This window comes from Astatotilapia calliptera, chromosome 1 (genome assembly GCF_900246225.1).
Source record: "Astatotilapia calliptera chromosome 1, fAstCal1.2, whole genome shotgun sequence".
NCBI classification, from domain to species: domain Eukaryota; kingdom Metazoa; phylum Chordata; class Actinopteri; order Cichliformes; family Cichlidae; genus Astatotilapia; species Astatotilapia calliptera.
Genome location: NC_039302.1, coordinates 12,496,955 through 12,509,406, shown reverse-complemented (window position 1 = coordinate 12,509,406; position 12,452 = coordinate 12,496,955). Strand labels below are relative to the sequence as shown.

The 12,452-nt window shown below is 40.4% G+C and overlaps 1 protein-coding gene across 3 annotated transcripts in view; it reads right to left on the bottom strand.

Moving 5' to 3' along the window:
* pla2r1 (phospholipase A2 receptor 1) overlaps nucleotides 1-12,452 on the bottom strand; it is a 31,581-nt gene that overhangs the window by 12,163 nt on the left and 6,966 nt on the right. For all 3 annotated transcript variants that reach the window (XM_026164707.1, XM_026164690.1, XM_026164697.1), the window contains 11 exons: nucleotides 9,727-9,839; nucleotides 9,452-9,627; nucleotides 9,130-9,338; nucleotides 7,986-8,131; nucleotides 6,112-6,196; nucleotides 5,895-6,030; nucleotides 5,757-5,792; nucleotides 5,295-5,455; nucleotides 3,308-3,372; nucleotides 2,203-2,306; nucleotides 1,982-2,118 (listed from right to left, as the gene is read on the bottom strand). In XM_026164707.1, coding sequence (XP_026020492.1) covers nucleotides 1,982-2,118; nucleotides 2,203-2,306; nucleotides 3,308-3,372; nucleotides 5,295-5,455; nucleotides 5,757-5,792; nucleotides 5,895-6,030; nucleotides 6,112-6,196; nucleotides 7,986-8,131; nucleotides 9,130-9,338; nucleotides 9,452-9,627; nucleotides 9,727-9,839 — 1,368 coding nt within the window. The remainder of the gene's footprint in view (nucleotides 1-1,981; nucleotides 2,119-2,202; nucleotides 2,307-3,307; nucleotides 3,373-5,294; nucleotides 5,456-5,756; nucleotides 5,793-5,894; nucleotides 6,031-6,111; nucleotides 6,197-7,985; nucleotides 8,132-9,129; nucleotides 9,339-9,451; nucleotides 9,628-9,726; nucleotides 9,840-12,452) is intronic.

Below are 12,452 nucleotides of genomic sequence, written 5' to 3'. Positions count from 1 at the left end.
AGCTGCAGGTTTTTGGGAAGTTATCTTGCAAGTATTCACCTTCTCATCTTTGTGAAAAGGGGAAAGCTGTGAAAGGCCATGGGTGTCAAACATTAGGCCCGGGGGTCAGAATCGGCCAATACTCCAACCCAACCCACTGGACATCTTTGGGAAATGTGAAGGAGGGAAAAGACTTTGGACATTTAACTGTATTTTCATAAATCTATATTTGAATATAATCTATCCACAATAGATATTTCTGGGTTTTTTTTTTACAATGTGTCCACAGTACAATAAATAAATAAAATAGAAAAGTTTTGTGAATTAACAAAAACTTCCAGCTTTATAATAACAGAAGAGTCTGGGCAATGAGCTACCAGAAGTTTTTTCTGTAATTTTAAATATTTATTTTAAGAATTGAAGCCCTGACAGTCATGCTGACAGATTGCTTTGGTTGCTTTTTTAAACATGTGGTTAAACTGTTGAAATTGCACTTCTTTTTCTTATACTGACCTATTGCAGGGATTAAATATGTAGCTAAAGTTATTTATACTGACAGAAAGGGGATTTTTACTGGTCCGGCCCACTTAAGATCATAGCCCGCTGTGTGTGGTCCCTCATATAAATGGCTCTGATATCCTCGCATTAGGCAATCGCTGTGTGCAAGTTTGATTCAGTCCTGACCAGCATGAGGAGCAGCAATTGACTGTGGCATAAATTCATCTGGTGGGATAAACTAAAAATTACAATGTTGCACGTGAAGATATAATGTATTTTAGGTATGACACTGCACAAAAGTATTATAGATATATATCTAAAATTTTAGTTGCTGACAACAGCATTAATAAAAGCGCACATATGCACACATTATGAGCTGCTGCTATTAAAGATATGCCAACTTAACAAGCTTAGAGAGCTGCAGTGTCCTTGCACGAATCACCAGATTAGGAGAGTTACCACAGACTAATGCAAATGTCTCATTATCTGTATTTGAATATATGCGTGCATGTGTGTGAACAAGTGTTTATAAGGAGCTTGGAAAGAAAAGCGTCTGGACTTCTTTAAGTTGCTTGAAGACGTTTCACCTCTCATCTGAGAAGCTTCTTCATTTGTAAGAGTCAAAGGGTGGAGAGTCCCAGATTTCAGCCAGGGTTTCGGGTGAGCTCATTGTGAAACCTGGCCGCCCCCTATCATGTGATTTCCTGAGGTCAGATGGCCCAGGGTGTGAGTGGGTGTTAAGGCGTCTGGGAAGGGAACTCAAAACTGGATTATAGATGGCAGAGAGTTGGTGTCGTAAACCACCGCCTCTGTTCAAAGATGGTCGCTCACAGTGGACATAGATGGCTTCTTTCACTCCTCTTTCAAACCATCTGTCCTCTCTGTCCAAAATGTGAACATTGGCATCCTCGAAAGAGTGTCCTTTGTCCTTTAGATGCAGATGAACTGCTGAGTCTTGTCCTGTGGAGATGGCTCTTCTATGTTGTGCCATGCGCTTGTGAAGTGGCTGTTTGGTCTCTCCAATGTAGAGGTCTGAGCATTCCTCGCTGCACTGTACAGCATACACCACATTGTTAAGTTTATGTTTTGGAGTTTTGTCTTTTGGGTGAACCAGTTTTTGTCTGAGCATGTTGCTAACGCCCACTCACGCCCTGGGCAATCTGACCTCAGGAAATCACATGATAGTGTGGGGCCAGGTTTCACAATGAGCTCACCCGACACCATGGCTGATTGTGACCCACACCCGTTTTCACACCTTGGCTCATGTGATTAGGTAGAGGATCATCAGGGGATCCTTTGTCCCTCTTTGGGGGGTCACTCCCACTGGGTTTAAATCTGGGACTCTCCACCATTTGACTCTTAGACCTGAAGAAGCTTTTCAGATGAGAAGGGAAACGTCTTCAAGCAACTTAAAGAAGTCCAGACGCTTTTCTTTCCAAGCTCCTTAGACTACGATGACCTGGATGACTGAGAACCTTCACAGACAACAAGCGTTTATCTGAACCTTGTGTCCAAAGTATAGCCATTTCTCCGGGCATCGTCCAATGTAGTGCGGTTCCCGGGGGGTCTCCACCACAGATACAGTTTCTCTCTTGCACACGTATCCATGGAGATCACTGCATCTGCTCAGTGCCCACTTCCCTGCAACGTGCAGAGCAGATCTCAGCGCTGGCATAGGGTAATACACGCAAACGAGGGCGAGCGTTTCCATGTGCACGCGCTTACCTGACGAAGAAGACATGGTGACACACGCCCTTCTTCTCCGAAGATCATCGCCAACAGCCACTTCATCAAATTTCTGAAAGTCTACTGTAGTCTTGTCACTCCACCTGCAAATGAATACATGAAAAAAAAATTGTTAATGAGGATTGTTACACGCCTGAGTGCTCTCACCTTAATAACCCCATTTTTCATTGGCACTAACCTCCACCTCATTACCTGTGACTGACAGGGTTTCACTGCTGCTGTTTTCATACTTAATATAATTGGCTTTAAAGCTAACATTAACAACTGCTGGCCAATATGTAAATGCAGTCATGCTCATACAAGTGAACTGGAGTAGATTTGCCCATTACAAACTGTGCTGTGAGCCACCGTACCTCAAACGCCTGAAGCTGCAGCTGTGAGCCTCGATATCGGTCATGTTTCCATGTAAATGTTGGACAAATTGTAACCCAAAATTAGAAAAAGAAAATGCAGTATTGAGGTACGAACGCAGTGATTTTCTCCACGTCAAAACATCAACTTAAAGAGATGATGTTGTTACTGATGGAAACGTGTTCTTTATGTTACTGTCTCCTCATGAGACCACACAGATGATTTCACTGCAGCTATTCTAGTCACTTTATGTAAGTGACTAGAAGTAGTTTAAGTAGAGACTTAAGTGATGGACAGTGAAGATTAGCTTTAAATTTTATTCACAATTCTAATTTATTAACGTTTGAAATATTTTGCAATTTTGTGACTTTTTCCAACTTCTGTTTAAGTTTTTTTATTTTAAAAAAATGAGCTTTTTTCTGTTTTTTCCACTGTCTTTCACCCACTTTATGTCCCTCCCCCCACTTTAAAGGCCAGTTGTTTATGCTGCTTTTCCTTAGTCATGTAAGGCCCATTTCACCAAATCTGCAATAGTTTGCAGCGTGAGTTCATTTCCTCTTGCTCGCTTTTACAAGTTTCACAAACTGAAACAGAACACCACACCTTTACGCACAGGCCTTCGAAAGACCTGCATTTTATAAATCACGTCTGACATTCATAAAATAACATCAGCATTTTTTCACTCACAGTAACAGAAATGGGATACAAGCTCCAAAAAAAAATCCCCACACACCTGACCTCCTGTCCAGGCGGACCAATGGACAGGCCAATCCACCACTCAGTCGGGCCCAGCGAGAGCTGAAGAGACACAGTAAACAGAAAATAAATGACAAAGAAAACTTGCGAGCCATCCTTCACCAGGCCGGAAGATTGGCTTTTCAGAGCTCCTGACATGAGGGGCCTTTCAGGCACCCTGCTTAGTCTGTTCTTGGCCTCTTTCACTGCCTTGTTTTGTTCTCATTATCCTCTCACAAGCCTCGACGCCACAAGAGACTTCTTTAGTCCGATCCAAAAGGCTTTTTGGGAGCGCTCGAGCATTAAAGGGTCCACATATGAGGCGCATTTTAGCTTGTCTCTATGCGTCTGTAAACACTCGAGTCAGGAAATCCATTGTGTTCATGCTTGTACAATCAGTGTGTGCGTAAACTGTTTGAAGAATGGATGTAGTGGCCCATTCAATGGAGACAAACCTCTGTGATTAAGCGCATTCATTTGGCTTGTTTGTCTGGATCTCTGAAAACAAGAAAATGCCTCAAAAGGTCCTGATTTCACTGAAATCACTGCAATTAGGAAGTAGGATTACTCAGCTGGACCATTAATCCTAAGAGAATTAATAGTGTTTAACATTAGAAATCATTGAAAACACATCTTAAAGAAATATAAACCACTTTGCTCTGAGTTTCATTCATTTCTGTTTTCTTAAATTACATTTCAACTGTTTAAAAAAATCTAGCCCTGGAGCCTCCTTGTAGATTCATCCAAAGTCAAGAGAGTGCTAGAGATGCTAGGAGCATGGTGAACGGTAGCTGTGAAATACCACATCGCTGATCTAAATATGGACAATCAGCATTCTCCATTAAGGCCTGCCATCTGTGAAATAAAGTAACACCAGTCACAAATATTACATCTTTCACAGTTCAGGTCAAAGGTTAGTGCTAAAAGCACATTTAGAGCTGCAGCCATTTTAATTAATTATACTAAAGCATCATAATCATCAAAATAAAAAAAAAATGTATTTCCTTTTTTTGTATTTCCTAACAGTTTTGCTTTTTTGTTTCTCTGCAGCTAATGTGTATTTATTGTAGCTTTACAATATTAATGTATTGTGGATTTATTTAACTGAATACTTTCAATTTTATCTGGTTACTGTGGCTATAAAAGCCCAACAAAGTTTGGAAGTCAACAATAGCGACACAGTCTGTCTGTCTTTCATGTTCTGTAGTGGGGATATGTTAGACCTGCAACTTCAATAAATAAAATTTAATAACAATAATTAAAAAATAACAACAACAGCTGATGCCACTTTGTTAAAAAAAATTGTCAAATTAAAATTATCTGATGCAAAATGTATACTGAGGGTCAGGTGTGATGCAGGGACAAAAAACAATTTAATACAATCAACTTTTTAGCCCATTCGAGCTTCATCAGGAGTATTAAAATGATCAAAATACATTTTTTATATATATTTACTGTATTTATGTATGTATTCAATAAATTATTGAATAATTTTCCATTTGATTACATTTAAATTAAATTATTAAAGTGGTAGGAATTAGAATATAATAAAGAAGAAATTGTGTAATATTTTAACTAATTGCATCAAATACTATTATAATACAATTAATGTTAGAAACAAATGCTAATAAATAAAATGCTAACAAGTAATCTGGAAATAAATTCTGTTACCACCTCAAAGTGATTATAAAAACTGATTTCTGTGGAATCTCATTATTTTGTCCCGTCTTTCTCCCCGAGCCTGCGATGGCCCCGCCCCTCCCTGAGCCTGGTTCTGTCTGAGTGAGTTTTTCCTTCCCACTGTCACCCAGTGCTTGCTCATAGGGGGTCATTTGATGATCTTTATTATTGTCGGGTCTTTATCTTGCAATATGTTTTTGTGATTTTTGCTAGATAAACAAAACTGAATTGAATTGAATTTAACAGGTTGTGAATTTAAAGATTTAAAGTAGAATCCATGTCTATGAGCAGCGGCAGTAACAGACCCGCCGCAAGCGTTCCTTGACAAAGTTGAGCTCCTCTTTGGAGTGAATGGACAGCAGATAGGCTCCCATCATCTGACATGCCAGAGAGACAGCTTGCCAGTCAAAGGGCTGCTTGGCCAGCAGGTACTCAGCTCCACGGTAAAACACCCAGGGCTCGCTCTCTGTGGCCGAGGACAAGCACAGAAACAGGACACAAATTCACGTAATAAGATAGGACTACATATAGACAAACTCCTGGCTATGACACAAATATAGAAAAAGTGGCTCTGGCTTAGCCTGCTACCAGAGCTGGATTTTATGCTCATTAAATGGTCGGTTAGCACTTTCTCTCAAAACTTTTTTTTTTAATCTAGCAGGTCACATGATAATGATGTAGTCGTACCCAGCAGCAGACTGTAGACACACAAAGGAAACCCTCTATGAAGTTCCCAAATGTTGAAACTAAAGACAATCTTTACTTACGCTCAGTGTACCAGTAGGGTTTGTTCAGTTTATCACCTGCAATGTAAAACAGAGTTTGGTAAATGATGCAGTCCTGATGTGTGTATAAGCAGCATGTGTGTGTAGATAGTGCAGGTGAATGTGTTTGTGCGTGTTTACCTCTGGAAAGCTTACAGATCCACTCATGTTTGGAGTCGCACAGCTGCGGCATGAACGTGTTGGTCAGGTCACTGTACGCAGCACAGTCCCTCCTGTCATCCTCCTCGCTCTTATCATCAATGAACGACATCACCACCTGCACAAAGACAAATCTGTAACACTCCACGGAGCGTTGATGGGTCACCAGGACACTCCGTGAATGTCTCTGTGTACTCACAGGAGAACCATCAGACCACTCCCAAGCTCCGGCATATTCAGGGTCTCTCTTGTTTAAACCCACCCAGAACCGACGAACCTCTGTTCTGAAAAAAGAGAAGCACAGTACAAACACAGCCACAGATAAACGGGTCTTCTAACCTTTTAGGACTCGGATATTCGGCAATGATTTTCCTCCCATCACCCCTTGGAAGGCTGTCTAGCCTTTGTGAGGAGAAACAGTTTCCCTTGTTTTATATTTTGGATTTAGCTGTAGATTTAATCTCATCATTTCCATCTTATTTGGATTGTGCAGTTTGTTGCCACAGAGCCAGGCAGTTCTCCTAGAAGTGAAAGATCCTCCGTCTACAAATGATCTTCAATTAAAATCCTCAAAACCCATCAAAGTCTTTGCTGTGCAAAACAAAACTGTATATATACATCAAAATAGATAAGTGCTACAGGGTTTACTATTCAAAGTCTCGTCTTTCTGAGATTTACCCACAAGTGATGGATCAGTGTAAGAGATGTCATGCCAGCCCATGTGACCTAGGTCACATGTTCTTTCTGTCCCCAAGACTCCATGGCTTCTGGAGTCAGTTATTCTTTCCAAGGCTCTTGGGACCCAAATCTGCACGGACCCTTTTCTAGCTGTTTTTGGGCTTCCAGTCAACACTGGTCTAACCGACCCTACACACTTCAAAATATTAGCCTTTACATCACTTTTGGCTAGACGTTGCATCTTACTCCTTTGGAAATCTTCAAAGGAGACCTTCAGTTTCCTTTTGGTTTAGAGATGTGATGTCATTTTTTAAATTGCAAAAGATAGGCCTTGTGGCGAAGGGCAAATACAGAGAATTTTATCGTATCTGGGGCCCCTTCGTAAACTATTGCAAGTAATTAAACGTTCTACCAGCTGATTAATATCTTAGTTTTTGTTTTGTTTTGTTTGTTTTTCTCAATTTTATATAAGCGTGTGTGTGTGTGTGTGTGTGTGTGTGTGTGTGTGTGTGTGTGTGTGTGTATTATTGTATCTGTTCATGTAAGAAAAACTAACAAATATGTGAGGGGAACATTTATATACATCAATAAAAACATTTATATAAAATAGATAAGTATGTTTTTTGTAATGATCAGATTGACAGCTGTGTGCTATTTTAAACTGAGATTGTAAAATGGACTTGAATGTGTTAATTTCTTTTTGGTTTCATCCTCTGCAGTCATACAAAATAAACCTTGATTCGTTTTTTTCCCAAGACCTAGAAATGAAGTCATAGCCCACCCCCTTAGCAACACTGCATTGGCTGACCATTTGTTTCATGTTTATATTTCCGAGCTGCTGCCACAAAACAAACATGAGAACCTGATGACTGTTTTTCCGTTTACATGTAAAAATAGACAAATGTATGACTTCAGGGCTTCAAAGTCCTGGCCTGCTCTGATCTACATGAGAAACTCATTTTACAACTTGTGTCTGCACATTTTTTAAGCTTAATGTAAAACATATTTTTAAGAAAACATGAACCAAAAAAAAAGTCAAAGTGACCCCAAAGACATCCTGAGATTAATTATCTCTAATTTGAGTGACGTCTTTCTTACGTGAATCTGAGAAATATGCGTCAGAGAGTTAAATCAGTCTTATCTGGAAATGAAGACGCCCTGATGTAACTTCAGAATCTGCGGTCACCTTGTCCTTGTTCTTGATATCGAGATTGCTGCGTTAAATAACTTAACTAATCTAAGTCTCCTACACACAACTAAAAAACTAACACCATAAAAAAGGTGGACATCTGCTCTCCAAAACCAAATAATTAAACTCTATATTCACTCCTCCAAGCACATAAAACAAAATCATCTCAATCGTCCCATAACATTCCTGTACTGATGAGTACCAACCCTTCAAACATGGTACTGAGGAGCTGTTTAACAAACACCTGCTCCTCATAGTGTTGGAAACTGGCCAGCTGAGCCCCGAGGGCCTGACAGAAGAAGTCTGCTTCCACCCAGGAGCGCTTCATCAGGACTTTCTCACTGTGGAACACCTGGAAGAGCAACACTTGGAGTCAGCTGAGGGTTACAGGGTCCAAAGAACAGAAATGTATCCCATTATGTGCTCGTTGCTCGGAAACATGCTGATAGCTGGGGTACAATTTGGCAGTGGGGTGTTATGTCTAAAAATAATGGTTTATTCCATCCCGCTTTTGATTTGTAGCGCTGCGTCAGTTTTATAGTAAGATGTGCTGCATTTTAACTATTTTTTCAGCTATTCCACACCTTTTTCTATAAACAAGAAAGAGAGGAAACATATCAAAACATCAATCCTATTAGCAATAATGATGTATGGCGGGGATAGACAAGTGGTTTACACATCTGCCTAACTTCCTAAAGGTTCCAGTTTGAGACCGGGGTGGGGGGGACACTGATCCTGCTGTGAGTTGCTTCAGAAGGGCAGCGTGGTGTAAACATGTGTTAAATCAAATATGCCGCGATCCCTCGTTTATAAGGGAACAGCTCAAAGAAGATGTTCATAGAAGGCAGGCAACAGCAAAATTATAGCCATCCGGGGGATGGGTTTTCAATAAAACCAGTGTGGGAGTGCAGTACTGATCAAACAAACACACACTGAGACGCATTTTCAGAGCTGGGATAGTAAGCTGATCGACTCATTAGTCAAGCGACAGACAGTTAATAAGCTCTAGACCCTAAAATGTCTTTTAGGATCTGTCTATTGTATTGAAGTAAATATCTTGCAGCTGTAAACTGGAGTAAACAGATACTATAGGAGACGTTTTAACTGATAATGAAAATAACTATTAAATGTAGAGCTGGTTGAAATTGGAAATCAGGAAAATAAATTGCCTGTCAGTGTGAATGTGTGAGACCCCAGGTAGCCCTGCCTGTTGCATAGTGCATGATGGGATAGGACACCGTCCCCAGTGATCCTTAGCGTGATAAACAAAACAAAAAAGCAAATATCCACATCAGATAGAGTGCATGGTGATTTGTTTAGTGTTATAAAAAAATAGGAGGATAATCTAACCTTAAAGCAGTGGAGCAGCCCAGAGTTTGATTCCCACCCTGGGGGGCACGGGGCGTAGGCATCAATGTGATGCTCTGGCAGCTGAACATCATGGTAGCTCCTGATGTTCTGCTTACACACAGCCAAGGCCTTGTGAACCTTGCAGTCTTTCACCTCCCAGCGGCCCAGAGCAGGTCCTCCTGACATAGCGACACAGCCACCGGTGCTGACTAGTGAAAGCAGAAGATGTAGGAGTATTAAAAAAAAGAGTGAAAAAGTTTACGAATCCGATTGTATTACTAATGTCAAATTAAAAAACAAACATTTCCAAACACTGGGCTACCTGGCTGGTGCTTATTCCAGTTTGTGAAGGTGAGAGGCAGAGAGGAGCCGTTATGATGAAGCCATCTGTACTCTCCCTTCCTCCCCTGGTCTTGGTCCCTGAGACCAATCCAGTAATACATGCTACTTTTGGCCCCACTTTCACTCAGCAGACTGTTGACAAATGCCTGCTCAAACCTGCCAGCAGGTGGAGCAAGAGAGGAGAAAAGTAAGAAGAATGGCAAAATGTGAGTAAAAACTTAAAATGACAAATTCAAAAATGAATTGATAAATCACCTGTTTTCCACAGTGAGAAGAGAACCCTTGCAGTAATACCCCATCAGGGCATCTTCGTAGCTCTGTTCTTGACCTGTCACCATGTAACAGGAATGGCCGTGCTTCTTCCAGCCCTAAAACCACCCCCACAAAAACACCCGTTATCAGGCTCTCTCTCACTGTTTAACTCCAAAATAAGAAAAATCGGATTTATAGGTTAGACAGGTTTTGCCTTTCGTCATCATTGTTCACATTTCAGCACTCCTGTTCAATAAACTATCTAAAGCTCTGTTCTAGGATGCCCTCTGGACCCAGTGGAGGTGGTGAGTGACAGGAGAATGGCGGCTAAGCTGTCATCCCTGTTGGACAACGTCTCCCATCCCATGCAGCAGACTGTGACAGCACTGAGCAGCTCCTTCAGTGGGAGACTGCGGCACCCACGGTGTGGGACGGAGAGATTTCGCAGGTCTTTCCTCCCCACTGCTGTCAGACTCCATAATAAAGACTTTAACTGAACAAACACACACATCCACACATGTGCAATAACACTAAGTGCAATAATCTTTTCTGGCATCGTTGTATTTTTACTCAGATGTATATAGCATTCGTATTCTATTTTTATCTTATTGTATATTTTTATTCTATTTTATTCTACTGTATATAGTATATTATTTTATTCTATTCTGTACAGCTGTGTACTGTATTTATTCTTATTGTATTCTAATTTTTGCGTCATAACTTTTGCACTGTCCACTTCCTGCTGTGACAAAACAAATTTCCCACGTGTGGGACTAATAAAGGTTATCTTATCTTATCTTATCTTATCTTAAAGAGCAGCGATAGAGGTAAATATGCATGGTGCTTCTATTTACAGATTTTCGGGTTTTGCCTCATGTGCTTTGCTCTACAGCTTTCCATCTATTACTCGCTGAAATGTCCCTGGTGCCGTAACAGGTTAGATTAATGAGGCTGAACAATCATCCCCTCATGCCACTGATTCGAATCCAGGTTTAGCCAGAAGCTTAACAGGAGCTGACATTTTGGTTGTTGCCTACAGCTGTTTGTAGGAGTCTTTTCCCCCATCTTTATTAAATCGAGGCAGCTCTTATAAAGCAACGGGATTTTCTGAGACAGAAAGCTGAAAGGTATATTTAAGCACATGGCACAGCAGCTATTATTTACTTATAGTGAATAATGATCCCTGACGTGTAGACACGAGTGGTCAGGACCTCAGTACAGACTGCAACAGAATATGGCTTTCTATACTTTTCTGTTATGGTAATGTAAGTAAAAGTATGACAGTTTCACACATATAGTCCCGTTCCACTTTATTAGACAAACCTCCTCAACTGCTCATTAATGCAAAACTCTAAATGCAACTCAGTGTATTTAGTCCTGTGGACATGGTCACAATGACCTGCAGAATTCAAACTGAGCAACACAGTAGAGAGAAAAGGTGATTTAAGTGACTTTAAACGTGGCATGGTTGTTTGTGCCAGATGGGCTGGTTTGAGTATTTCAGAAACTGCTGATCTGCTGGGTTTTTTCCCACACAACCATTTCCATGGTTTACATAGAACGGTCCAGAAAAAAAGAGAAAATATCCAGCGAGCAGCAGTTTTCTGGGAGAAAATGCTTTGTTGATGTTAGAGGTCAGATGAGAATTCCCAGGCTGCTTTGAGCTGGTAAGAAAGCAAAAGTAACTCAAACAAACGCTCGTTACAACCAAAGTATGCAGAAGACCATCTCTGTACTTGCTACACATCATAGAAAGTTGAAACAGATGGGCTACAGCAGCAGAAGACCACACTCGAAGCCGCTACTGTTAACCAAAAAAAGAAAAATTAGGTTTTCCAAAACACAAGACTAGAAAAAACGTTGCAGTTATTGTTTTGGTGCTTGGAACTGATCTTTGGTTTTACCGCAGAGGCTGTAATCTCTAATTATCATGCTCGATCGGTTGCTGTAGTTACATATACGGTTATTACACACGGACAATACATTCAGGGTTTAGAAAAAAAATGAAGATTTTATTAACAGATCAGTCAGCACAGGCAGAATTTGAGATGCTTCTTCTGTGAAAACATCATTTCAGCCAAATAGTGCTACAGTTACTATTTTCTCTATAATCTCCAAAAATTAAGCTTGTGCACACAAATGAAGGCGTTTTACAAACTGTCAGCCGATATCTTTTTCTTTCAGACACATGAAACATAAATAGATTTTCCTACCATTTGTTATGTGTTGCTATTTATGAGTCCTTGCTAAGATAAGACGACAGAGCAGTTTAAAAATAATCTAGTTTAATTGTTACAAGTTGTAGATTAGTTGTTTATGCTTTGCCTGACTCTGCTCTCATCAATCATCAGAATCACAATATTTTATTAATCCCTAATGAAATTATGTAGTTACAGTCACACAGATGAAATATATATGATTGACATTTTACTCTAACCTGTAAAACTTGTGATTTGCTATTTTACTGTAGAGCGTGTGCAAAAGGATGTAACTATTGCACTCTGTAGTGTGGATTAGATGGGCAGGATTGATTTCCTGTGTTGTTCTTTGGTCGTTTGGGTCATTTCAGTCTTTCACTGAATGTTCTCCTGTGACTGGCCAGCACGTCATGGAGAAGGTGGGAGGCATTATCCAGCATTGTCCTTATCTTGGACAACATCCGGATCTCCAACACCACCTTAAGGGAGTCTAGCTCCGTCCCCACAAGATTACTGGCCTTGTAGATAAGT